The 23,662-nt window shown below is 55.1% G+C and overlaps 12 protein-coding genes across 12 annotated transcripts; 4 read left to right on the forward strand and 8 right to left on the reverse strand.

Moving 5' to 3' along the window:
* Positions 1 to 234: 234 nt before the first annotated feature.
* BDZ83DRAFT_586435 (heterokaryon incompatibility protein-domain-containing protein) lies at positions 235 to 2,484 on the forward strand (the record flags this gene model as incomplete). Its single annotated transcript, XM_060505949.1, has 2 exons — positions 235 to 1,137; positions 1,264 to 2,484. 2 exons carry the CDS (start codon positions 235 to 237, stop codon positions 2,482 to 2,484), a joined length of 2,124 nt encoding a protein of 707 aa, XP_060360964.1.
* A 60-nt stretch (positions 2,485 to 2,544) lies between these two features.
* BDZ83DRAFT_655228 (acetoacetate-CoA ligase) lies at positions 2,545 to 4,864 on the reverse strand (the record flags this gene model as incomplete). Its single annotated transcript, XM_060510787.1, has 4 exons — positions 2,545 to 2,703; positions 2,749 to 3,381; positions 3,426 to 4,139; positions 4,184 to 4,864. The coding sequence occupies 4 exons, from the start codon at positions 4,862 to 4,864 to the stop codon at positions 2,545 to 2,547; spliced, it is 2,187 nt and encodes a 728-aa protein (XP_060360965.1).
* Positions 4,865 to 5,570: 706 nt separating this feature from the next.
* On the reverse strand, positions 5,571 to 7,149 carry BDZ83DRAFT_733759 (uncharacterized protein). The gene is made up of 2 exons (XM_060512924.1): positions 6,769 to 7,149; positions 5,571 to 6,721 (listed from the first exon to the last, which is right to left on the reverse strand). The coding sequence occupies exons 1-2, from the start codon at positions 7,091 to 7,093 to the stop codon at positions 5,835 to 5,837; spliced, it is 1,212 nt and encodes a 403-aa protein (XP_060360966.1). The 5' UTR covers positions 7,094 to 7,149; the 3' UTR covers positions 5,571 to 5,834.
* Positions 7,150 to 9,198: 2,049 nt separating this feature from the next.
* BDZ83DRAFT_633546 (Alpha/Beta hydrolase protein) lies at positions 9,199 to 10,523 on the forward strand. The gene has a single exon (XM_060509042.1). It carries the CDS (start codon positions 9,495 to 9,497, stop codon positions 10,395 to 10,397), a length of 903 nt encoding a protein of 300 aa, XP_060360967.1. The 5' UTR covers positions 9,199 to 9,494; the 3' UTR covers positions 10,398 to 10,523.
* Positions 10,524 to 10,527: 4 nt separating this feature from the next.
* BDZ83DRAFT_755673 (uncharacterized protein) lies at positions 10,528 to 10,839 on the reverse strand (the record flags this gene model as incomplete). The annotated part of the gene is made up of 1 exon (XM_060514646.1): positions 10,528 to 10,839. The coding sequence occupies one exon, from the start codon at positions 10,837 to 10,839 to the stop codon at positions 10,528 to 10,530; it is 312 nt and encodes a 103-aa protein (XP_060360968.1).
* Positions 10,840 to 11,314: 475 nt separating this feature from the next.
* BDZ83DRAFT_733761 (uncharacterized protein) lies at positions 11,315 to 11,638 on the reverse strand (the record flags this gene model as incomplete). Its single annotated transcript, XM_060512925.1, has 1 exon — positions 11,315 to 11,638. One exon carries the CDS (start codon positions 11,636 to 11,638, stop codon positions 11,315 to 11,317), a length of 324 nt encoding a protein of 107 aa, XP_060360969.1.
* Positions 11,639 to 13,325: 1,687 nt separating this feature from the next.
* On the forward strand, positions 13,326 to 14,288 carry BDZ83DRAFT_655234 (uncharacterized protein; the record flags this gene model as incomplete). Its single annotated transcript, XM_060510788.1, has 3 exons — positions 13,326 to 13,525; positions 13,606 to 14,181; positions 14,243 to 14,288. 3 exons carry the CDS (start codon positions 13,326 to 13,328, stop codon positions 14,286 to 14,288), a joined length of 822 nt encoding a protein of 273 aa, XP_060360970.1.
* Positions 14,289 to 14,738: 450 nt separating this feature from the next.
* BDZ83DRAFT_633548 (uncharacterized protein) lies at positions 14,739 to 15,696 on the reverse strand. The gene has a single exon (XM_060509043.1). The coding sequence runs from the start codon at positions 15,619 to 15,621 to the stop codon at positions 14,746 to 14,748; it is 876 nt and encodes a 291-aa protein (XP_060360971.1). The 5' UTR covers positions 15,622 to 15,696; the 3' UTR covers positions 14,739 to 14,745.
* Positions 15,697 to 16,402: 706 nt separating this feature from the next.
* BDZ83DRAFT_23733 (uncharacterized protein) lies at positions 16,403 to 17,425 on the reverse strand. The gene has a single exon (XM_060501849.1). The coding sequence runs from the start codon at positions 17,143 to 17,145 to the stop codon at positions 16,591 to 16,593; it is 555 nt and encodes a 184-aa protein (XP_060360972.1). The 5' UTR covers positions 17,146 to 17,425; the 3' UTR covers positions 16,403 to 16,590.
* On the reverse strand, positions 17,426 to 19,584 carry BDZ83DRAFT_23732 (fungal-specific transcription factor domain-containing protein). Its single transcript, XM_060501848.1, has 2 exons — positions 18,845 to 19,584; positions 17,426 to 18,799 (listed from the first exon to the last, which is right to left on the reverse strand). Exons 1-2 carry the CDS (start codon positions 19,224 to 19,226, stop codon positions 17,706 to 17,708), a joined length of 1,476 nt encoding a protein of 491 aa, XP_060360973.1. The 5' UTR covers positions 19,227 to 19,584; the 3' UTR covers positions 17,426 to 17,705.
* Positions 19,488 to 21,231, forward strand: BDZ83DRAFT_633555 (TAM domain methyltransferase). The gene is made up of 6 exons (XM_060509044.1): positions 19,488 to 19,882; positions 19,931 to 20,021; positions 20,072 to 20,306; positions 20,355 to 20,492; positions 20,557 to 20,976; positions 21,037 to 21,231. The coding sequence occupies exons 1-6, from the start codon at positions 19,808 to 19,810 to the stop codon at positions 21,074 to 21,076; spliced, it is 999 nt and encodes a 332-aa protein (XP_060360974.1). The 5' UTR covers positions 19,488 to 19,807; the 3' UTR covers positions 21,077 to 21,231.
* A 286-nt stretch (positions 21,232 to 21,517) lies between these two features.
* Positions 21,518 to 23,632, reverse strand: BDZ83DRAFT_586511 (cutinase transcription factor 1 beta; the record flags this gene model as incomplete). Its single annotated transcript, XM_060505958.1, has 2 exons — positions 21,518 to 23,137; positions 23,234 to 23,632. Coding segments are annotated over 2 exons (2,019 nt in total), but the record flags the coding sequence as incomplete, so codon positions are not given.
* Between the last annotated feature and the right edge of the window lie 30 nt (positions 23,633 to 23,662).

Here is a 23,662-nt window from a genome sequence, read left to right on the forward strand (position 1 = left end):
CGTGTTTTTTGTGCTGGTGGACTCCGCCATGGTACAGTCTGGAGGAAGCTGGTGCCTAGTTAGTGATGAGGGGTTCGGTGGCGATCCCCATTGTGTGAGAGACGACCCCCCTTAAGTAGCAGCTCGTAAGCTCCTTTACAAGTCCAAGAAGTGTCAGCGAGTATCTTCAACCAAGTGACCGAGCCTCACCGGCTAGAAATCTCGAGCCTGTGACATGATGGCTGAAAGGTCAGGATGGCTCAAACGCCGCTGAATAGCAAGACTGACGAATCCAGCTCAAGTCCCTCGCAGACTGTGTCAAGCATCGCGCAGTCGGATGACATTTCAGCCTGCGAAATCTGCCACCAAATCTGGACCCGTCTCACGACGCCTCCTAGCGGCAAATACCACGATACTGTCAATCTAGGCTCCTTCGAAGAAGCCCTCTCCTCAAAATGCAGCAGACACGTACCCATTGTCAGGATGTTCCACAAGCTTTGCAGTAAATCAAGGCAACTCGCAAGCCTCGACTCCGCCGATGTGGGCATCAGATTCCCTCGAACAGGTGCGCTCCAGCTCACAGAAAACATCAAGACCGGCGGCCGATACGCCGACCTCTTGCTTGTGAAAAGGGACTCCATTTCGAGCCACCCGGGTATCGCTCGCGTCCTAGACCCAGAATGGATCGATACCAGCGTCGTGACATCCTGGAAGCAGCAATGCGCGTCCTCCCACGGCCCCAAATGCGCCAATCCCGTCAAGATCTGGCCGATTCGTCCAGCCTGGGTGGTAGACACCGAGAAGCGATGCATCGTCCCAGGGGAGGGCTGCGAATCGTACGCCACGCTGAGCTACCGCTGGGGCAAGACGCCCGGATTGCACATCCTCGGCGATACAATCTCGAAGCTCCAGTCGCCTGGCGCCATTGACGACCCTGCTATCGCTTCACAACTCGCACCCATGGTACTTCACGCGGTGCACCTTACATCTGTCATTGGCGAGCGGTACCTCTGGGTCGACACCCTCTGCATCAACCATGACCGGGCAGAAGAGAGCACTCGGCAGCTCCAGCTTATGGCCGCCATCTTCGCAAACGCTTCACTCACCATCGTCGCACTCGATGGTGATGCCGAGGACGGCTTTCCCGGTCTGCGGGGCGTATCATGCCCCAAAACCCAGAATGGTGAAGACGAAGATTGGAGCCCGATACCCTTTGGCGACGAGCAGTTCATCCGCGACAAGAACAACGTTTTCAGCCTTAGTCACTGGGGAGCCTATCACGAGCGCGCGTGGACCTACCAAGAGTTCAAGATGTCCCCACGGCGCCTCATCGTCAGTAATCACTCTCTGCACTGGATGTGTCAGTGCAGCGTATGGGAGGAGCAACTTCACCTTGGCGTTGAGGCTGGCAAGTACATTGATCCCCGCTTAGGCGAGATCATGCGCGGGATGCCAAATCTCGACTCCTTGGCCAACATGATTGCAGACTACAACCCGAGAGCTCTGACGTACGACGAAGATGCCCTGCCCAGCATCAGCGGTCTACTAAACGTCATCAGTCGGTGCTTCTCGGGCGGCTTCCTCTATGGCATCCCGGAGATGTACTTCGAAGCGGCACTCGCTTGGACGCCGTACTGGAGCCACACCGATCTCCGACGACGGACTGTCTCTGATCGCCCCACTGCCAGCCAGCTCGGTCCATGCGGTCTTCCGTCTTGGTCGTGGGTGGGTTGGGAAGGTCTCGTCTCCCTCGGGCGCAATGAAGCCGGTCCAGCGAATCCTCTGGCTTACTCAATCAGAGAGACATTCCCCATCACCACGTGGTACGCCCGCGACACACCGACATCAGCGCAGAAAAGAGAAATCAGACGCTCCTGGTTCGAGAATCGCCAGGCGTACAAGGACTTTACTCGGCCCTTGCCTCCAGGGTGGACTCGACAAGAGATTTCTGGACATGGCGAGGAGGGGGACGTACTGCTTTACCCCGATGGATGCGACAAGTATACCTTTAGACACAGTAGCATGTCTGACCATGACGACGAGCACCCGTGGTACTGGCCTTTTCCCGTGCCGGACATTCAGGAATCGACGCAGCCGTTCATGCCGGAACAGACCCTGTACATTAGCTGCGACACCCGCGGCGCCCGCGTGTCTGCTTTTCAGACAGACCAACATAATGACGTCTCGCTCTATGGTGACGAGAAAAAGATTGGGGGGTTGCGATTGCACAACAAGAGTCAACTCGAAAGCTTCCCCCAGCTGGATGCCGGCTGGGCTGCTGCGAAGGAGGTCGAGTTGGTTGCCATCTCCCGTGTGCGAAACTACAGAAAGACCTTTGATGAGACGATCAAACGCTACACGCACCCAGTCACGGCCTCAGAGGTGTATAGCGTGCTGTGGGTGGAGTGGATCGACGGGGTCGCGTACCGCCTCGCGAGTGGCCATGTCGACAAGACTGCGTGGGAGGGACTGCCTCTAGAGGATGTGTCTTTGATTCTGGGGTGAGCTGTACTCTATCTGGTATCCTATAGTGCTCTAGATCCAATGTCTGCTATACATGTCATCTTACAGCTTCTCCTTACCGGCGAGCAGCTCCTCAATCTTGGCGAACTGGTAGTAAAAGTCCAGACTCTGCGGGTTGAGGAGCGTGCCACTTGGCTTGATGGTCCGGCCCGAGACGATCTGCTTCACCGGGAGCTCGACCTTTTTGAGGTTGACCGTCGTCTATTTTGTTAGCGCAGTTCGTAGACAGGGAACCGCTGGGCTTACTGGTATCTCGGGCGTTTGAAAGATGTACTTGGGCACATGTCTCTTTGTCAACTCTCTCTGAATCTTGTCCTTGACCTCGGCCACCATCTGGCGGTCAAACTTCTCGCCCTCGCGCATCATCAGGAAGAGCATGACGCTCTCGTCGTTGTCAGTGGGCCGCCTCTGCCCAACACATAGGCTGTCAACCACCTTGTTTGAAAAGTTGCGCTCAATGACTGCGTAGATCTCGGCACTGCCAAAGCGAACACCGCTGGGGTTCAGCACACCGTCGGCACGTCCGAGGAAGGAAATGTTGCCCGTCTTTGGGTGGATGGAGCAGAAGTCGCCGTGTGCCCAGACGTTATCAAAGCGAGCAAAGTAGGCCGAGTGGTACTTGGAGCCCGGGGCGGCAGACGCGAAGTTGGGCGAGCTTGGTGACAACTTTGGGGGTGCCGAGTCGCCCCAGAGGAAGCACGGGATGTTGGGGAAGGCGGCAGTGGCGACGAGTTCACCAGGTGTTCCGTTTGGCACGGCCTCGCCAGGTCCGTCCGGCAACTGGGCTTCGTAGATGGCGATGGGAACGCCAAGGGATGGGCCCTGGGTGCCGCCCACATATACGGGGTCCAAGGGGTTCTCCATGCCGAAGCAGCCGGCCTGCAAGTGTCAGCAAAGAAGTTTGGCATGTGTAGGTGACTTACAATGTCGGTGCCACCAGAAATGTTGGCAAGATGGACGTATTTCGGGAACCCTGCGTCGTAGAACCATTCGAACAGCTGGTCAGAGAGAACCATGCCTGTGCTTGTCACAATCTTTAGCGAGCTAAGATCCGTCACCTCCCGCGGGCTTATCTTGTTCTTGGCAACCTCAAACATCCACCTCGGGCTGATGCCCAGTTTTGTCACGCGCTGCTCGCCGAGGATGCGGATGAACGACTTGAGGTCGGGGACGAAAGGCGAGCCATCATACATGACGACACGGGCTCCCGATAGCAGGGCGGCCACGTTGGCGAGGTACATGATCCAGCCAGTCGTGGTGTACTGTAGAGTGACGGATTCGGGGCACATTGACTCGTGCAGACGGCCTTCTTTGAAGCTGTTGAGCATGACGCCGCCGACGGTGTGCACGATTGCCTTGGGGATGCCCGTGGTGCCAGACGAGTAGTAGATGAGGAATGGTGCGTGGAATGGGATCCGTGTGAATGACGGTGCTGCTGAGGTGGAGGATCTAAGAAACTTGGACCACGTCTCGGTCTTGGGGATCGAGGAGACGTCGTAGGGCTTGGAGAAGCGAGGGATCGATACGAGACCGGAGAAGGAAGGACACGAGCCCATGCCCGAGACGACCTCGGCCATCTTGTCCCGCAGATCGGCCGTCTTGCCGTTGTACACCGTGGCGTCATCAAAGAAGATGAACTGGTGTGTGTGAGTGCAGTCCTTGGAGATGAGGATTGACGTACCTTGGGATCGACCTGCGTGGTCCTCTGCAGGATGCCCTTCACGCCCATATCCGTCGACGAACTGCTAAAGATGCCGCCCAGCCATGTCGTCGCCGCAAACACCAGCAGTGTCTCAATAGAGTTGGCACCGACAAGGACGACGCGGTCTCCCTCCTTGACCCCCCTTGCTTTCAGGGCTGCTGCCAGACGACCTGCATCACGACGTAGCTCGCCCCAGGTGAGATTACGCACATCACCGTGGTTGCCTTCTCGAATCTCGGTGACGGCAACTTTGTCGTCTTCCTTACCCTCGGTGCCGTGGTAGTCAGCCGCATCGGACGAACCTCGCGTGAAGAGGAGGTTCTCGGCCCAATTGAGACGCACACCGGGGAACCATTTGGGGATGGCGTCTATCGTAAGCGATTCGTCCACAACAGACGTTGGACGCCCCTCGTGGATCAAATTGGCGTAGTCAAAGAGATGGCCGTAGAACGTGGCGCGGTTGGCGACTGTCCAGTTGTGGAGGTCATGAAAGGTCTGGAATCGTGTAAGCGGACGGACCAACATTGGGGGCATTCGGGGAAAACTGACCTTGAGCTGGAGGTTGAACTTGGAATTGACCGATTGTAGGTACTGGTACATTTGCGTGCTCTTGGGGTCCGGGTGCTCCCAGAGCTTGCGGGGGATCTCGTGGGTGTCCATGATGTCTGGTCCCTTTCTTGTGTTGAATTGAAGGTGTGATGTTGGGACAAGAACTGTCGTTCGGAGTTGGGTGGATGAGATGAGGGAAGGGACGACCAGGGAAGATGGGTCCGTGGGGAGGTTGGGGTATATCGGGGAGTTTGGCGCGCTTCCCAACGCCCAGGGTGGACTTGCCTCGGGTTGTGGACTTACGGGGAATGCGGGGTTGGCGGCCCGAGCTAACATGCCGAGAGGGGCCGATCCGGCCCGCTTGGCGTGACCGCAACGGGGTGCCGATCAACGTCCTTGCATTCTACAAAAGGTTGAGTCAGCTACAGTGGTATCGCGGAGAGGAAGACCACGACACGAGCAGTGGTAATCCAAGGCATGTTCATCGCCAATAACAGGCTCCAATACTTTCTCGGATGTTTCGTAGCAGACACTTGTCCGAGAGACCAATTACCTTAGGCGATTGAGCGACAAGGGCTTTAGCACGATGAAAAGGAACAGAGAGTAGCTTCTTTCAGTCAATAAGACAGTAGCTCGATGAATTGGGTATCAAGTTCAGTTGACGTTTCATGATAGCCGCTTTGCATGTGCAGAGCATGCTTGACGCGATTCCATTCCACCTGGCGAAGGGGTAGCGAACAATGCGAACATCGCTAGGACAGTTACTTTCATATGGCTCCTTCAATTTTTTTTTCCAGATTTATTTTATTCAGCAACTCGTCGATATTATACTCTTACAAGTTCTTCATGATCCTCCATGCCCATTTCTTTGCTTCTTGGGCATTATACCTGGTTTGTCCGTCACCGTTGTACACAAGCCACCCCTTTAGTACAGACATCTCAACATCTTCATGTGAGAAAGTCTTGCCAAGCTTAGTCGTCCATCGTTGAAAGTTGACGTACGTGTCGACCATCGCTTGCCATCGTGTTGTTTTCCAGAATCTGGTATTTACAAGGTTGTCGAATATGATGCGACGGAGCTTTAAAGCTGCTCATGCTCGGCCTGACGACGAGACGAGGCCATCGTCGCATCATGTTCCTCCAGTGCCTCGGCCAGCTTTTCCTTTTCCGCAATTTCCTTGTATGCTTGCATAGCCTCAACTCTGGCCTTATCGTTGTAGCTTCGGACAAACTCACCCAGAGTTGCCACCTGACCATCCGCGACACTCTGGGACCAGGCCCTGAGAGCGTTCCAAGACTCTGGGTATGAAATGATGTCGTCGTAATCGCCTCTCATGTCGTTCTTCACAATGACCAGGAAGGTTGCCTCATCGTGGTCAATCCAGCAAAGACGAAGTCTCGGATCGAGAATTTTGTTGACCTTGGCCATCTGTCCTGCGTTGCGGTAGATGTATTTGGCCACGTCGGGACTGGATCGATCGGGAACTCGCACTTCGAAAGGGTATCCATCCTTGTCGAGGAGTATCTTGTCGCCTCCGCAGTCTTCCCAGTACTTCTTGAGGTCCTTTCTTGCCGCCAAGACCATTGACTCGAACTTGCTGGGTGGCATGGTCACGACGGGGGCACTAGGCGTGGGCGTGGGCGTGGGCGTGGTCGTTCCAGAATTTATTGTTACGGCTTGGAGCGGAGAGAGCATGTTGGACGCATTGGTAGGAACCTCTGGCTTATTGTGTCCGTCATTCTGGGGCTCGATGTCCTCCACCTGGACGTCTTTCCTGGAAGACTCTGCTGCTCCGACTGCGGGAGAGGCCACCGACACCTTCTTCTTGGGAATCCTGTGCTTGTTGTGCTCATAGTAGATGGGGTGATTGGCCTTGAGGTAGTTCGAGTAACCCTCGTCAATTTCCTCGATGACATTCGGGGGCGGCGTGAATCCCAGCGTGTGAACAGGCTTCTCCAATTGAATATCTGCACAGATTAGTTATCTGGAGTGACAGACGGTTCGTGTAACTCACTGTTCTTCTTGTAGAGCTCTCGCATGGCCCAGTACTTGATCGCGCTTGTGCCCATCCAGATCCAACCATTGCTCTGGAACCATGGGTACAGCTGGCGTACCATATTCGGCCAGGCTACTTTGAGGTTCATGCCCTCGAGCATGAAGTTCTGACCGCCGGTGATCAGGATTAGCAGTTGGTTGCAAGCGTCCGTCTCACTCTCGTCAGCCAAGTTCCGGTCACCAAGGGACGGAACCCAGTCCACAGCGCGTTTGGGGTTTGGAGCGCCGACTGCCCCAAACAGCGGCGCGGGTTTGTCGTCATTGTTTCCCGGAATGGACGCCATTTTTATCGTGAAAATCGATAAAAAAAAAGCAGCCTTTTCGGGTGTGATATGCTGAGAGAAGAGTGGGAACGTGGGAGGGAGGAAAGGAAATGGGTGAGTGTGGGATAGACGCGGTGCCCGTTTCGATATGGCCCCACAAATTTGGCGGTGTCTTTTGGATTCTCAAACCCTATGTGATGGCTTTGTTGATGCTCTACTACTGGGTTGGTGACCTGTTAGACGCGCTTTGAATGAGTGAATAAACGGGATTCTCGTTGCATCGACGGGGTGGTTGATGGCAGTCGAGGTTGCCGAGGGAAGCAGGAGCAGACTAAGTCGCGCCAATTACGTTCTCAACGAGCAAGGCGAATGTCACATGCGATAGCTTCAAAAACAGGTCATTCACGCGATCATGGTAAGATGTGTCAAACTATTGTTTCATTGACCGAATGGAGCTACTCTGTGTTGCCTCTCCCTTGATGCCTCCGAACGATGTAGCTCAGTCCTCCTCGCGCTTGGTAATGGCGCCGGGCTTCCCGGAGACAACGGATACCTGAGCGATGATGCCAGGCTTCTTGGTGCTCTCGGGGGCGCTAATACCGACTTCCTCGGCGTCCGGCTCCTCGATGACGGGGACTTTGAAACGCTTATTGCTGTTTCTAAAACCCTGAGCCTGCCAGTACTTGTTGAAATTGTCCAAGGCCTTCTTGCCGTTGTTCATCTGGACGTAGAGTTTCTTGTTGGTGAAGACCACGAGTTATTCGTCTGGATCAAAGCGACTGGCTATCTATTGCAAATCCTCAATCTCTACAAAGTCCAAATTAGAAATTTAGAACTGCTGTTATCTTGGATGCTTGAAATTGGGCCTGACGTACGAGACTGAGCCGTGCTCTCAAGGGGGCTCTTATCGGAGCTCATTGTGTGGAATGTCGGAAAAGGGCTTTTTGTGGATTGATGATGGATGGCTTGTGGTTTGTGAATGGATGATTGGAGGGAGGGAAGTTGGACAAGGTGGGAAGTAAGGTCAGGTAGGGTCTGGTAGAGGTAGACCCGGCGAACCCCAAAATTAAGCCGATAACTATCAGTCGGCCTCAATCGACTCTCACCTTACCTCAAGTTGGCTTCGCCGTCACATGACCGCACCAGATACTGAAGTAAGGTGGACTAAGAGCGGTGCAATGACCTTGGTTCTATTCGTCAGATTCAAGGTAATTGCGAGCCCATATACAACCTGCCTTAGGCACCCATAGGCACCCTCGTTCGTTTGTCTGGGTTAATTCTACTGTTCGTGATACGGATGGGATTTGCACGACTTCAGAGCCGCTGGGCTCTCTGGTATGCCTGTGATGTTGGAGGGGAATGGGGGATTGTTGCTCTTCCCATTTCGGATTGCCATACAATAGGAGGATCCTTGGTACCAAATATTGAATCTCTAGTGCCATAGAAACCTCTGGGCTGTTCCAGCAATGAATACGGTAACGATCTGGTATCGTCGGACTTGTCTGTAAGTTCCGGTTCAGACCCCCGTTGAAGTCCGTGAGGCGCCGGATGTCTGTCCAGTCGGATTCGTTCCTGAGAATGCCTCTTTCGGAATGTGGGGCGGTGCTAATCAATGCTCCAGCGGCAGGATCTCCACCCCAGCGACGGGAGCAATTGTCTGGCGAAAGCGCGTATCCGAGTCATTAGCTTGGGTAACTAAGGTAGGTAAGAGAAAGCGATTCCCAAATCTCTGTCAAGTGATGCGCTGTGGACCTCTCTGCAGAACATCCTCTCGTCGTCTACCTTGAAGCAGCAAAGATCGGTGGTCGTGAACAAGTGATCTGCCCAGAACATGAGCCGCTACCCCGCTGTTCTTGAGTGTCGACCGTCGTCATAGTAAGGTACTCGTCATCTATACCCTTACTGTGAGATGAAGCCGCTATAAGTCGTAAACTTGACCCGGTGTATGGATTCTCAAGATGTTGCTTGGAATGATGGGAATCAAGAGCTACTCGATGAGGAGAAATAGCCACCCGGCCACATTAGACTGTTGATCAGTAATCTACGGGACCCAACTTGCATGAGTCACTCCAAGATCTTCCACACCCCTCTTTCTTGTTTAATAATGTCTCAATACCTTTGAGAACGACCACAAGCTGGTACTTGTTCTTCAGAGCTAGTGTTTGCCTTGCCTAACATGGAGCCCAGAGGCACGAGAGCTGCCGCACTCGGGATGTTGGGTTTGCCCGAACACAAGCCCGCCCGGATCGAACGGTTCTTATCGCATTACTATCAGAAGGGAGCTTCATTGCATGGACTGTATTAACGAGTACTTATAGGAAGGGAGCTCACTGCATGGTGATGTCGGATACCAACCAAAAGATTCATCAAACGCATCTTGGGTTCTTTTAGTGCTCGACTGCCTCGTCGCTCCAACGCAAAGATGGCTTACACTCACGAAAACAAGATTCCAACCAGGTTCCCCTTTGATAAATCCAGAGTTCATGTTCTCGGCAGTGACATGGCCTACGTGGACGCCGGTTCCTCGCCCGGATCGGCAACCCTCTTCCTTCACGGTAATCCAACGTCATCCTATCTTTGGCGCAACATCATCCCGTACATCTCTGGGAAAAGCCGCTGCATTACACCCGATCTGATTGGCTTCGGAGACTCCGACAAGGTCCCCGGGCTCGACTACCGCGTCGCCGACCACCAGAGATACCTCGACGCCTTCCTGGACCTGGTATTGCCAACGGAGAAGATCACTCTCGTCCTGCATGATTGGGGTTCCGCTCTTGGCTTCGACTGGGCCCGCCGCCATGAGGATCGCATTGCTGGACTGGCTCTGATGGAGTTCATGCACCCTTCCTCCAGCTGGGAAACGGCGCCGAAAGCCATGGCCGACAACTTCAAGCCGTTCCGGGAGCCAGGGCTTGGACGCCAACTGATTATCGACCAAAACGTATTCATCGAGAGGATCCTTCCGGGGAGCATCGTCCGACAGCTTTCCGAGGAAGAGATGACCGAGTACCGTCGTCCGTTCCTTGATCCGGCATCCCGCGAGCCTCTCTGGCGGTTTCCCAACGAGATTCCCATCGGAGGACAGCCTGCCGACGTGGCAGAGATGGCGGAGAAGTACATGGCCTGGCTCTTTCAAACGGAGCTGCCCAAGCTGTTCTTCTGGGTCACTCCTGGCGGCACGATTGGGGAGGAGAAGGCGGTGGAGTTTATGAAGAAGTTGCGAAACACGCGGAGCGTCTATCTAGGACCTGGAGTCCACTTTGTGCAGGAAGATCACCCTCACGCCATCGGCCGTGAGATATCTCACTGGCTCCCGTCGTTCTGAAGAGTGCAGGAAGAGGGTGTAGAGCCAAGAGCTTGGCAATGCGATTGAAGGAGGTTGCAACGCAGTCTTAGGCTTGTACCGTTCTCCCACACTTGGTAGTGCGAAGAAGCAGTCAATACAGTCGTAATTTCTACCACTCCCGGTGACTGTCCTCAATGGCGTCGTAGAGTTGATAAATCACCCTCTTATCCTCCAACTGCCACGCTATATCGTTTTTGTGAATCACGGTCGCGTCCCGGAGCATGCGAAGTCGATGGTTTTTCTGGACGGTTGTTGCCTCCCTCGACTCGGACTCCACCTTCTTCTTCTCCAGCGCTACGATCTGGGCAAGATATCTGTTAATGAAGAGTTTGTCATCCCGTAAACCCTTCTGGTAGCGGTTCAATGGGAGTCTGAACCGGAACTTACAGACCAATCCGACGACACCGGTTACCGTAGCCATTGCTGAAACAGCCCAAAGGCTTCTGATGCCCAGTCTTTGATACCTAAATCCTCTGGCAATCTGAATCGGGAAAAGCAACAATCCCCTCCAGCATCTCAGGAATACAACAAAGCTCAGCGGCTCCAATGCTTTGCAGATTCCGTATCACGAACAGCGGGATTGATCTAGGTAAACGAACAGAGGGGTTTATGGGTGCCTAAGGCAAGCCGTATACAGACTCGCATTTACTTTGAATTTGACGAGAGGACCCGTGAACACCCCACGTCCAAGGAGCATTGGTGCAGAAACGTCAAGTCGTCTGGCGGGTCGTTGGCAACTCGATGCTCGAACCAAGTATTGACCGTCTTGACTTGATCTGCATGCGCGTCACTCTTGACAAAGTGAGGTTCGTCTGTCACATCCCTGCGATACTGTCCGTCGATAGCGCGCGAGACATTGATGGCCATGCGTTGTGCGCGAGACCGCGACGCCTTGTTCAATTTGGCGGCGTCGTAGGCTTCAAGGTAGGTTGCCATTCTTTGGTGAGCATCTCGATTTCGTTGGTATCGAGAAAGGCCCCGCTGCGGCCCTCGATCGAAATGGCAATCACGTAGACGCCGGGCCCATCTTCAAAGTAGTCGGGCAAGTGGTTTTGGTGCTGGACGTCGTTGTACGCCACAGTGCCAAGGACGGTGGACCGCAGGAGCTCATCCGGTATCGCGTGGAAGTGCTGCATCATCGTCCAACCCTCGTCAGGGTCCTGTTCAAAGATCTTGGCGGACCTCGTAGCGCCCAGTGGAAGATTCTGGAGCTCCTTCATTATGGTAGGAAATTGTAGAGACAACGGGTAGCGACTGTCCCCAGCATCCAATCTGTTGACGAGGCTGACCCTGTAGCCGTCCAAGAGCGATATCTCTGTCGGAGGCGCAGCCGGTTTGCTTGCGCTCACCTTGGGTAGTTGTATTTCGCAGCTTGAGGCGCGTTGGAACTTGTGGAAAGGATTCGGTGACTTCGCGGCAACGAAGAAGGAAGGCCCATTTTACTTTTCCAAGAAGCGGCGAATGTTCTAGTCCCAAACTAAATGCCACTATCGTCGTCCTCTATCACTCTCTGAAGTTCTGGGTGGTACCATAGGTACTTAGGTGCCTGCGTTAGGGCGGGCCACATTTCCCCAAAGAGGCAATTCTGCAAGGCCGGAGTGCATCCGACTGGACAAACTGCCCCCGCGTTGCACGGACTCCATGGCGTTCCTGTCCAAGCCCCGAGTCAATGGAAGTTTGACTAAACCTCGGGAGATCATCGCTTCTTGGGTAAGTAGGTAACATTGTTGGACACCATCTCGCAAAGACATCGTAGCGGGATGGTCATCCAGACTCAGACTAGCAATTTAAGATTACGAAGGTATCGATGGAAGGCAAGATTGACGCCAAAGTGATATTCCAGAAAGAAAGTGACTCTACCAAATACCGGGCCTCGACAACGTGGCAAATGTATGCCAGGTCACCTTCCACCCTTGACCGCCCAACACCTTCGATTCTAATCGATTCCAAATCATTCATCCCGCGAAAAATTGGCTTAGTTCACCGGCAGCTACATCAACCCCCGCAATGCCCCCCGAAACAGGCCGCAAAGATCGCCCAGGCTCCAAGAGGAGCGCACCAGTTGACATATCCTCTGGGGAACGCGAAGAGGAGGAAGAGGAGAAACACGAGGCTTCTCGAAGTCGGAAACGGCCCCAGACGACCAAATACACCAATACCGGCAAAATCAAATTCACCACGAGTCGTAGAGGTCAGGCATCTACAGATGCTGAGTTTCAACACGGTGGTGGCAACGACGACGATGAAGACATCGGCAGTAGCGATGACGCTCCGTCGCGTAAGAAGTCCAAGACTACCGCGACCAAAACACCCGGAAAGGGCAAGGGCTCGGGCAAGGCGAGGGCCGTCGAGGACAGGGAGTCCATGTTCAAAACTACCGACCTATAGTGGGTAGACGATGAAAGGAAATTCCATCAGGAGGTTCACAGTCGAACGCATCAAGAAATATTCGAAGCTCTCGACAGAGATGTTCCGCCCATCACCTTGGAGGAAATGGACCAGATTCTCCCAGAGGAGCCCGATTATGACGAGGACTAGACCGCCGAAGATGAGACGAAGCTTATACAGGAATGGGAGCAGGACCGCGGCCAGCAGCTGCTACTCAACCAGGACGCTTCAGCTTTCCCGGCGTTTGTGAAGGTCGCCTTCAGATACTTTCGCAGGTCACCGATGGAATTCATTTCGTCAATCTACCACCTCGAATGGGACCAAAGCCGGGGCAAGAGCAATGGAAAGAAATACCGGTGGACTGCCGTCTTCTGTACGAGGTTGTCCGAGTTGGCGACTCATCCGCTCTTTGAAAAGAACTACAAGCTTTTGGTCCTTGCGCTGCAATATGCAAGCATGATGCTCAGAAAAGATCGCAGGACTTGGCCGATCTCGTTACCCAACAGGGATCCCTTCTTCATGATACTCGGACAGGTTATCAAGGAGTACAAGGGCATGGACAGAGATCCAACAAAGATACACAAGGAGGTGCGGAAACGACTCAAGGACGGTGGCTATGCAATCCCGCTGTTTTCCGAATTCATGTTGAGGCTTGAAGAACTCCGAGCCCCTACTTCGGGTAGCATCATCTCCAACAATGTTAACCCATGGTGTACAAGGTGGGAAACGACGAGGCCAACCTCCTCGTACAGGCTACGAATATTGTTTCTACAACAGGGATGCCAGTGTTCTGTAATAGTCCCATGCACAAGTCGTACACAATCACCCGCGACACACGCGAGCACAAGAATCATCCAAAGAGGTTGGAACAGATACCATACTTGAAACGATCGCTCATTGCCGTTTGGCGACATGAAGAAAAAGCTAAGAGGAGGGCGCAGCGACTGGGCACAGACCGTGACCAGGAACATGAAGGGTCGAATTCGGATCTCGCGGTCGGTATCTTGCGAGAAAGACTCAAAGCAGCTGAGGCGATGTGTACTCGACTCGCACAGGAGAAGGATTCCATGGTCTCAAAGATCGACGCAGCCGAGGCGAGGAGCAGTCGTGATGGCATGCGAATCGCAGAACTCGAGGCAGCCGAGGCACAAGGCGCTAGTGGCGGCGCACTTGCAAGAATCGCAGAACTAGAAGCAGAGATTCAGAGGCTGAAAGACGACAGTTCCACAAGGGGCTCAACTGTCCACAGTCGGTCTTTTGGCGATGACGGATTTGGGGACGGTTTCGACTTTTCCGACACTGGATTCGGAGGTGGCGATACCGGCCACAGCTCTGAAGACGAGACTCCTGGCAATCCTACAAGTCATATTGGAAGGTTTTCAGATGACCCAGGCCTTCCGCCAGCTGTTGATTTTCCTTTCGTGTCGCTCCTAGAGGACTTCAGAGTTGAAAACCACACCTTCGTTGAAGAGGCCTGTCTAAATAGAAGCTCAGATGTTATTCAATTGACTAATCTTCATGTCTCTGCAACCTGTTCTGGAACTGTGATTGCAACACCCGTAACTTCTTAAAATGGTTCCCATGTTAGCTTGTGGCACTGTTTCTTTTACCAGTGACATATACTGCATTCGAAGCCTTCTGTGAGACCGTGTATACCAATCAGAAAGCCACATCAAGATCGCTGTCCATATCAAGATCACTGTTCGAGAACATGTTGCAATTCCTATCATTCCTAACTCTAATCCCTTCTACAGCACCGTCAGACCTTTCAAGTCTCTGGGCTTGGGCCGTCAGTGTCTCCGGGGCGCTCCGCGTGCACAGTCCTCAATGAGCCGCGATGCAGCTCACTTTCTATCGCAGCCAGTCTCTGTGATTTCTTAGCACCAGCCTATGTAGCCCCCTTGGGTTGCGCTGGCGTAGTAGAAATGGTAGCTCCGGCTTAATGGGACGTATCAGCCTCCTCAGTCTCCTGCTTAACGGAACCTGGAGCTCTAGCATCTCGAGGCGTGGATAAGTCCGGACTGGATGTCGCATGACGAAGGCGTAAGTTCCTTTGATTCACTCCGAGGAGCTGTGCCGACTGACGCTCTGTTTGATCGCCGTCGCTTGGTTGTGGATGTGATTGTCCCTGCCTGTCAGGTGACTCGGGGGTCGATCTGATCTCTTCCGGCGCACGTCGGCGAGGTCTCTTGGTGTTCAAGGGGGTAACCGTCGCGTCATGTCCCGCCGTTCGCTTGATCTTTCGTTGGGAAGGCTGAATTGATTGACCACCGGCGACGTCGTTGCCACTCCCTAGAGACGGACGGATCGGCTCCTCAGACGCTGCTTGCGTATGACCGAGACTGGCTGCCTTTCTCTGTTCCGCTTCCAACTCTACTTTTTTCATGGCTGCCTGCATCAACGCAAAGCCTTTTTGCCAGGTCTCAGAGAGTGTTCCCGGTCGTTCGAAGTCCCTTGTGTGGGCAGCTCGGGTATTGTTGGTAGCAAGCCACTCCTTGTCGCATGCAAGACAGTACAAGTAGTAGGTATGACCCGCAGCGCCAATCTCCCATGACAAGTCATTGTAAATAAATCCTTCAGTGTCGGGAACGACATTGAAGCCCTGTTCGTCAAACAGCCGAATGCAATCGGCTTCACCAGAGACAGCCGTTCTGAGTCGCACTGCAGCTGCCAGGTTGTATCGGCGATTCGATTTTCCTTCAATCTCCAGGCCGTAAGGAAGCTCCATGACAAACGTGGAGAGCGATTCTAGCGTCTCAGTATCGTTGTCGGAAGGTGTGAAGCGGACCCTGATGTACATGGGGTAGCGCGCCATGATTCGGCGAAGAGTTGTCGTGGGTGTCACAAAGTCTTGTACACCGCATCGGGCTCTGATGGCACTGGGAATGTCTATGCCCGTCCTTTGGTTCTCGGCATTGTTGATTACAATGACGTCGAACCTGGCCCTGTTGTCTTTGGCCCACTCTTCCTCCATCCAAGCAGTCTTGCCATCGCTCGTCACGGTTCTCAACAGTGCGAAACGGCGGCGCGACCAAAGCGTCGAACTCATCAGGCTGCTGTCTTCTAGATCTGCAAATGCCGTCATATGTCCAGCGCCGAGCCTCTTGAGGCGCAGCTGAAGCTGTCGGTGTGACTCTGCGGTTTGCAATGGCGCCACCTTCCAAGCGTCCTTGAGCACGGGGTTGGCCTTTTCTTCCGCTTGGCGGTCTGGGTTGGAAGCTTTCCACTCTGCTGGACTGCCAAGCTGATTGTTGAACTGTCGTGTGAGCATCATGAGACAGTTGATGCCAGAGTCGTCTCGACCAATCTCCTTGGGCCAACGATGGCGGATGTTGCGTTGTCCAGAGAATGGGGTGTCGTCTTGATATATGATCTCTCGTAGATCCGTTTCGTCTTCGGATGTGGACATGATGGGCGAATGTGCGCGACTCTATTAACTGCTCGGTGATGATGCCGTGAGGTATGGGATCTGTGTGGGGCCCGAAGGGCGCAAAATGGAGTAGAATGATGTCAAGGGGATCTCCTGGGCATCGGGTCATTGAGAGGGTAAGGTAGTGGTAGGAGAAGAAAGTGTGGGTGAAATTAATTGTGAGGTAAGGGCTAAAGCACCTTAAGGTAGGAAGGAGCGATACAGGAAGGAGCGATACAGGAAGGATCGCTGTGAGAAAGACCACACCCATGTCACTCGTTGGCAGCTGGGCTGCTACCAACACATCACTACCTTAGGTACCTGTGGGCTGCTTGCTCGACAAAATTTCCACATACCGACATGTCCTCGCTGCGGTCAGAAGCGTTGGGAGGCTTTGAGCCTTGCGACTTCCTGCATCAGCTCTACGATGTCCTCGGCCTGCTCCGCGATTGTCCGGGCCTGCTTTGCCTCATCCTGTTCCAGTCCTGCGTTATCCTTCCGAAGCTCGTTGCGCTCTCGCTCCGAAGCCTCGAGCTTCTCTACAATCGCTTGGTTCTTCTCCTCTTCCGCCTTCAAATTCGCATTTATGAATCTCATCAATCTAACCCTCAGCGACTCGTCCAGCTCTCCCCCGCTTGATTCCTCGTAGGCAGCAGCTGGCGCCTCTCTTCTCTTCGGCGACTTCTCGGAAAGCTCATCATGCTTTCGCTTCTTGTTGTGATGACCGATGGCTTGCTGGCTGTCGTCACTCTGTGCAGCAGAGACGTCGGAGGGTTTATCGAGGACAAGAATGGGATCATCGACGTTGTCAACTTGGGTGTGCGTTGATGCTGTTTCCGCTGCTGTTGCTGCTGCTGCTTCTGCTTCCTCCTTCTTCTTCCGCTTCTTCTCTTCATGCTGTGCCCTGCGAGCTTGGCCTCTTTTGCTCATGCCCACAGCGTCCCGACTGACAGGCCGCCAATCTCTCTCCTCGGCGGTAACATCCAGCGTCGTGGCGCAAAGGACCGGAGCGTGCTTAGCTGATGATTGTAGATGAGGGGGCCACCATCTTCACGGGTGGCCTCAGAATCATCTAAGTTGCGATTGATGACCTCCCAAGCATCACCCCCGAGCACGCTACCCGTGCTGGGTATATCGCTCATGAACGCCTGTGGTGCGGCTAGAATGCCCTCGATGATCTGACTCGATCCTGCCACAAGCGTTAGTTGTGTCCAACCAACCCCAGTTCACGGACCGACCTGTGTTTCCGGGCCTGGAGTTCTCTCCCTGGCGCTCTCCATCTATCTTGGGATGCTTGGTGGGCCTTCCCGTCTTGAGGATTTACCACGGTCCTGGGAAGGCGGGGTGTCGTAGGCCACCTTCTCTCGGCCAAAGCGACTGCTTCACCAGCTGCACAAAACAGCCACCTCTGTTGTCCATGTAGGTATTCAACATCCCATTTTGAACCTCACTTCATCAACATCCAGTCCAGACCTTATCCCTTAGCCTCACTACGACAAGGAAAGCTTCCATCCAAACTTATCAATAATCTCCTGCCAATCTTTATCCGTAGACGTTGCACCACCGCCGTCAAAATCCCGCGTCTGCCAGATTGTCCAGACGACTCTCTTCACCGTCGAGATGTTGCTGATGGGCCATTTTCTGTCCAGCAGGTTAAAAAGATTAAGAACAGCCTTGCGGTGTGCATCGCTGGAACTGACACACCCCGCGATGAACAGCGGCCACATTGGGAACGATCGCCTCGGCTGGTCCTCGACAATCACCTCGCCAAGACGATCCAACAGCGTCTGCAACAACTGCGGAATCGCCCGAGTTCGTACGGTAGCGCCATACACAGTCAGCTGGAGGTAGATCAGAGCAGCGGACCGAAAACATTCGGCGCTTTTGACGAGATAGTCGTCGTGCGTGCCCTCGGCAGAAAAGTCCAACTCCCGAATGCGTCTCTCGAGACGTGATCCCTCTTCCGAGTATTCGCCATCCTTTTGAGCTCCTGCTGAGACCATGCTAATCAACTGAACTAGCTCCATAGAACAGCCGATCTGGGGGTCAATGGTTTGGAACGTCCCTTGGCCTGGCAGGAGCCGTTCGAGGCGCTGGATGGCGTCGTCACAGTCGTCAGTCTGTCCATCAGGATGCGGCGCTTTGCATCCGGTCGTCTTCATCAAGATGTATCGAAACCGAAAATACTGAAGAACGAGAGCGGCACACTCGGGCGTGATCCAGTCGCCGTGGGCATCCATGATGGCTAGAGCACCCCGCAGGTGCCTCAACCACGACGGGCGAGACCCCTCGGCTATCTCTAGGGAGGCCTGGAGCACACACGTCAGGAGGTTCTCTTCCGCTTCGAGAGCGGTGTCGAGTTTCGACTGCAGCTGCGTCAAGGCGTTGATCTTGTACCGGATAGCTGCCCCGGCATAGTCCACCCCGTCTTGCGGGGTCCTCCGAACCATTTCCGCCGCGCTCAGTGCCAGGACGGTAGAAAAGAGAGGGCCGCCGCTGCTGAGGAGGATAGGCATGACACACGTCCGGAAGAGGTTCCTCTCGCTGGGAACATACACCCTGCTGTTGCTAATGACCTCAAAGTCTGTCTCGTCAGAGCGGTTGTCAGGCGTAGACCTCGACTACTTACAGTACTGAACCATCATGCTTTCTCGTCCGCCGGCGAGCGTGCTTGACTTTGGCAGCCAGCTCAGAGCCGGCATGAGATGCTCTTGAGACGACGGCAACACCCCTCTGGAGTCGTCTGCGTACTGCTGACAAACGAGAGCTAGCTCATCGCTTCGAAGGTTCACAAAGGAATCGCTCGCCGGCGACTCCAACGGCGCGATGAAGTGGCCAGATGCCACGGAGAGGAGAAACTTGGACGGCGAAGACTGGCTCGACTTGACGTACACACACGCGACGCCGTGCCTGCGACAGCTGGCGCACTTTGGCTTCCCTTCATCGCACCTCCGCTTTCGCCGCCGACAGTCCAAACATCCGGTTCGGCTCCGGGTCCCGTTGCCGGCCATGTTTCTTGATAGGTGGGTCTACGTCGCGGTCATGACCTGGTGGGAGAGCCATGGGATCATGCTCGGATGACTGATTTGATGAAAGATGCAGGTCCCAACAAAGGTGTTCTCCGACTTGACGCCGAAGACCCCGGTCCGCATTATCGGGAGAGATAAGGGGGTTCCGTGGGAGATGCGGGGATGGTCACCGAGATTAAGTAAGCAGACCGACGATGGTGCAGGGATGTGAGCTCGATTTCTCCGGGGCCTTTGACTCTCGACGACAACGGCAGACGTCAGGTCTGCCAGTCAAGGCAGAGTCTGGGGAACACATCAGAGCAGCTGTCATCCCAACTGTCTTGCGGCGAGTTTAAGACTCCGGGCCCGCTCGGCGGGGGGTGCCTTGACTCGCTGCGTCGTATCCGTCGTATCCTCCAACTAACGTGCTTTCCGAATCCGAGGCGAGGGACTGTCGGATGAGGGGCTAGAGTCTCTGGAAGAGCAACACCATGCCTTTACATCTCACGAGAAAGCATGTCTCAAGAGAATTCCGAAGATGACCTCGCTCCTGAGCCTGACGTGCCGGTGCGTGCCCCGAGGCGATGCCGGAGATCACATCCGAGGCTGGAATACGACTTACACCCAGGCAGGGCGACACGGATTCGACGATCGGGAGTGTACGCAAGATTCCGTGCCCGATTAGCCCTCTACTAACGGGTTGACAGGACGAGTTCTCTGCTACGACAAGCCTTCGAAGCTCCATCGTAGACTACCGCGTCGAAAACGGCAGAACATACCATCGCTACAAAGAAGGCAGTGAGTCGCAAACCCATGTCCTCCGGGATCCCGCCCTAAACAGCCCTCAGAATACTTCGGGCCAAACGACGAGCTGGAAACCGATCGGCTAGACCTGCAACACCACCTATTCCTCCTCACATTCGACAACAGGCTGGGATTCGCGCCTCCGAATGATCCCGAGTGGAAGGGAGGCCGCGTGCTCGACGTCGGGACAGGCACCGGCATCTGGTGCATCGACTTTGGGGACGAGCACCCCAACACGGACGTCCTCGGCTTCGATCTGTCGGCCACGCAGCCAGAGTTGTGCGTTTTGAAGCCCATTCTGATGAAATAGCTGACAATGACCCCCAGCGTTCCGCCCAACGTTCAGTTCGAAGTCGACGACCTCGACAACGAGTGGATCTACTCGAGGCACTTTGACTACATTCACATCCGCGGCATGTCAGGAAGCGTGCGCAACTGGCCCGAACTCCTTAAAAAGTGCTACGAGTACGTCGCCTTCAATTTCAACCCACTGGCTGAACGCATCGATGCTGTGCTAACATCAGCGCAGCAACCTCAACCCCGGCGGCTACATCGAGCTCCAAGAAGTAGAAGAGACAATTACCCGCGCAGATAGCTCGACATCCACGAGCGACGCCTTTTCACGATCCCTCGCCTACGTCTCCTCGGCCCTGAAAGTCTTTGGATGCCCCTTCATCCCCCTCGACGACCTCGCGACGCTCGTCTCCACCACAGGCTTCAGTGACGTCCAAGATCGCCGCTTCATCTGGCCCCTCAACAGCTGGCCGCGCGATCCCCACCTCAAGGAGCTTGGGTCATGGACGCGCGAGAACCTCGCCTCCAACACGGCCGGCATGATCATGGCGCCCATGACGCGGGTGCACGGGTGGAGCGAGGAGGAAGTGCACGTCTTTGCCGCCGAGGTGCGGAAGGACCTTGCTGATCGTGGGAATCACGCCTACTGGCCACTGTGAGTGGACTGACTACTGATGGAGTTGAAGTTGGTGGCAGCAAGACTGACATGTTGTAGTCGCGCGATTTGGGCCCGAAAGCCCGAGGCGTCCGAGTGACCCCGGCGAACCGGTGCATCCGTTGCTTCGGACGTTGTCACACGAGTCAACGTCCACACCACCAACGTTGGCAAAGTTTCAACATCAATCTGTCACATGCAAACACCACTTCTTTCAACTCATGTTCTCATTCAAAGCCATCATTACACGACTACATAGTTGAACAAATATCAGGCGCCGCGTGAGGGTATCCAAGCAAACCCCCCTACTCCAATGAGCCCCTCCGAAGCCTGAGAAAACCCATCCGGCCGAGAACGCCGTTTCATTAACACACACGAAACCCTGAGCCTCCCTTTTTGTTTTGCTCTATCCCGACTCCATGTAGTGCAAAGTATGCTTCCAACCAGAAAAATCCCATCGTGAAATCTGCAAAGATGCTCCCAAAGGAGTCTATATGCGAATGTGTAAAATGCAAGAGCGCAAAACGTGAGGTCATGCGCGTTAGGCGAGGGTGGCAATTTCAGCTGCACCGTCGCTGTCCTTCGTAGTTGTGTCCACACCGGCCGCCGCCCAGTTCATGGCGTCGTTCATGCCATCTTCCCCAAAGACATTCGCCATGAACCCCTCATCCGTGTTATTGACGCCCTCTGGCGGGAACTGAAGCCACTGGTCAACGTCAAACTCTGTGCCCGTCATGGCGTTCCAGTCAATCTCCTCTTGCGTCTGCAAAAACTCGAGGTCGAGCGGGCCGGGCTCCTCGGTGCTGCCGAAGCTGCCGTTAGCACTGGGCGTCATGGCCTCTAGCGAAGACTCGTGGTCCTTCTCGGTCGGCGGCGGGCTCTGCGCCGACAAGTCGAGCGCTGCGGCGTTGATGGTCTGCGGCAGGAACTCGCGCTGGGGGTTCGGCTTGTTGGCGAAGAGGGCCTCGCCGCTCGTCATGTACGGCAGGTTATCGGGCGGGGGCGTCTGCGCGCCAAACGTCGGCTCGGCGAGCTTGAGGTTCTGCTGCGTCATGGGCGCGGTGGTCTGCTGGAGGTTAATGTCAATGGCGGCCTTGCGGAGTGCTGCGTCGAGAAACCCGGTGGCGTAGTCGGCGGCGGCGTAGATCTCGCGAAGCTTCTCCATGACGCGCATGCACTGGCGGAACCCGCGGGTGGCGCGGTCTCGGGACTGCGAGACGGGGTTCTTCATTTCCAGAAGATGAATGATCATGGCCGGCAGGATGACGGTCACGCCGGTGGTGGGGAGGCACCTCTCGAGGCGGAGCTGGTGGAGCTCGGCCGCCATCCGGGTGACGTGCATCGCGGCGTCGCGGACCCGGAGCCGGGACATCTCCTGCACCTGCCGGGAGGTCGTCGGTGCATGGACCGGGGACGACGGCAGGAACTGCGGGCGATGCAGGGCCGAGATGGTGGTGTAGTACACCATGTGCAACAGGGTGCGCTGAACGGCGACGGTCGACCGCCCGTTCTTGACATCGAGGGGCGTCAGGGGCCTGTACTGGCAGATGGCGGGCAAGGTGTCGGCCCAGGCCATGAGCTCCAGGTCCACCGAAGTCACGCTCTCGACGTTGTCGAGCTTCTTGTTCGGGAACAGCATCATGGTGCTGTTGACGGTGTTCTCCGGACGCATCTTATCGCGGATGAGGACAGAGTACTGGGCCTTGAGCATGTGGCTGATGCAGATGCACAGCTGAGCCTTGGAGATGCACAGCGCGGCCAACTCCCGCTGCATTGAGACGTCGCGGAGCAGCATGCACTCGGCGGGAATGACCTTGTTCTCCTCGGGCAGGATCTCCAGCTCAAAGTCGTTCTCCTGCAGCATCGGCACGTCAAAGTCCTCATCCTTGATGCGGGTGGGCCTGCGCATGCCTAGGGCGATGAGGCGGTCGCGCATGAAACAGGACCACCAGATGCGCTTCCACAGCTTCTGTTTGCGAACCGGCATGCTCGTCGCGGCCGGGTCGCGGTGCAGGCCAATGGTGTGGGCCAGCGAGATGGCAACGCCCATCCAGTGCCATGTGTCCTTTTGGTCGTCTGGGGTCTCGTACCAGTACGTCATCAGAAGCAAGGCCTGGACGAGAACGAGGCGGTCCGACTCGTAGTCAAAGTCGTAGAGCAGCTGCAGACAAACATTTAGCATGTGAAAGGGTTGAGCGTGGGGGTGACCCCTGTCGCTAGCGCGGCGTCAAAGAAAGTTCAGGGACGGGCCACTTACCCTCGTCTTCTGGAAGAAGGCCTTCCTGGCGGCTTTCCGCGTCGGGTATCCTGCCTCGCGAAGGACCTTCATGTCGACAAAGGCGGTGGCGGAAAACATGACTGCCTGATACAAAAACAGGCTGATCTGACCGCACAGCCCATCCTGGGCGTTGATGATGGCCAGAAAGTCGTACAGCTCGAGCAGCGGCATGTACGGATGAACGTATTCGACGTAGGACTGGAGCAGAGCGTTTTGCAACGGTAGCGCAGGCAGAGTCAGGGCACCCTTTGCGTGCAGGTAGGTGACATCCTCCTGGGCGATCTTGGCGGGAAGCGGTTTCACAAAGGCCGGGAGCTGGCCGTGGAGGTCGGGCTCCTCGAGGGAGGCGAGGAATTGACTCGTTCGCCCGTCGCCAGCGCCGGCGCCTGCACCGCCGATGCCGCCAAA

This window comes from Colletotrichum acutatum (assembly GCF_030867785.1).
Source record: "Colletotrichum acutatum strain CBS 112980 chromosome Unknown BDZ83scaffold_106, whole genome shotgun sequence".
Lineage (NCBI taxonomy): Eukaryota > Fungi > Ascomycota > Sordariomycetes > Glomerellales > Glomerellaceae > Colletotrichum > Colletotrichum acutatum.

Excerpts from the sequence above, each read along its gene's own strand:
- BDZ83DRAFT_733759 (XM_060512924.1), bottom strand. The coding sequence starts at position 7,093 with ATGGCGTCCATTCCGGGAAACAATGACGACAAACCCGCGCCGCTGTTT. Across the intron at positions 6,722-6,768 it reads AGAGCTCTACAAGAAGAACA|ATATTCAATTGGAGAAGCCT; the intron begins GTGAGTTACACG and ends TAATCTGTGCAG.
- BDZ83DRAFT_633548 (XM_060509043.1), bottom strand. The coding sequence starts at position 15,621 with ATGGCGCGCTACCCCATGTACATCAGGGTCCGCTTCACACCTTCCGAC.
- BDZ83DRAFT_633555 (XM_060509044.1), top strand. The coding sequence starts at position 19,808 with ATGCCGGAGATCACATCCGAGGCTGGAATACGACTTACACCCAGGCAG. Across the intron at positions 19,883-19,930 it reads CGGATTCGACGATCGGGAGT|GACGAGTTCTCTGCTACGAC; the intron begins GTACGCAAGATT and ends ACGGGTTGACAG. Across the intron at positions 20,493-20,556 it reads CTCCTTAAAAAGTGCTACGA|CAACCTCAACCCCGGCGGCT; the intron begins GTACGTCGCCTT and ends ACATCAGCGCAG.
- BDZ83DRAFT_23733 (XM_060501849.1), bottom strand. The coding sequence starts at position 17,145 with ATGAGCAAAAGAGGCCAAGCTCGCAGGGCACAGCATGAAGAGAAGAAG.
- BDZ83DRAFT_633546 (XM_060509042.1), top strand. The coding sequence starts at position 9,495 with ATGGCTTACACTCACGAAAACAAGATTCCAACCAGGTTCCCCTTTGAT.
- BDZ83DRAFT_23732 (XM_060501848.1), bottom strand. The coding sequence starts at position 19,226 with ATGGCCGGCAACGGGACCCGGAGCCGAACCGGATGTTTGGACTGTCGG. Across the intron at positions 18,800-18,844 it reads AAGCATGATGGTTCAGTACT|ACTTTGAGGTCATTAGCAAC; the intron begins GTAAGTAGTCGA and ends CTGACGAGACAG.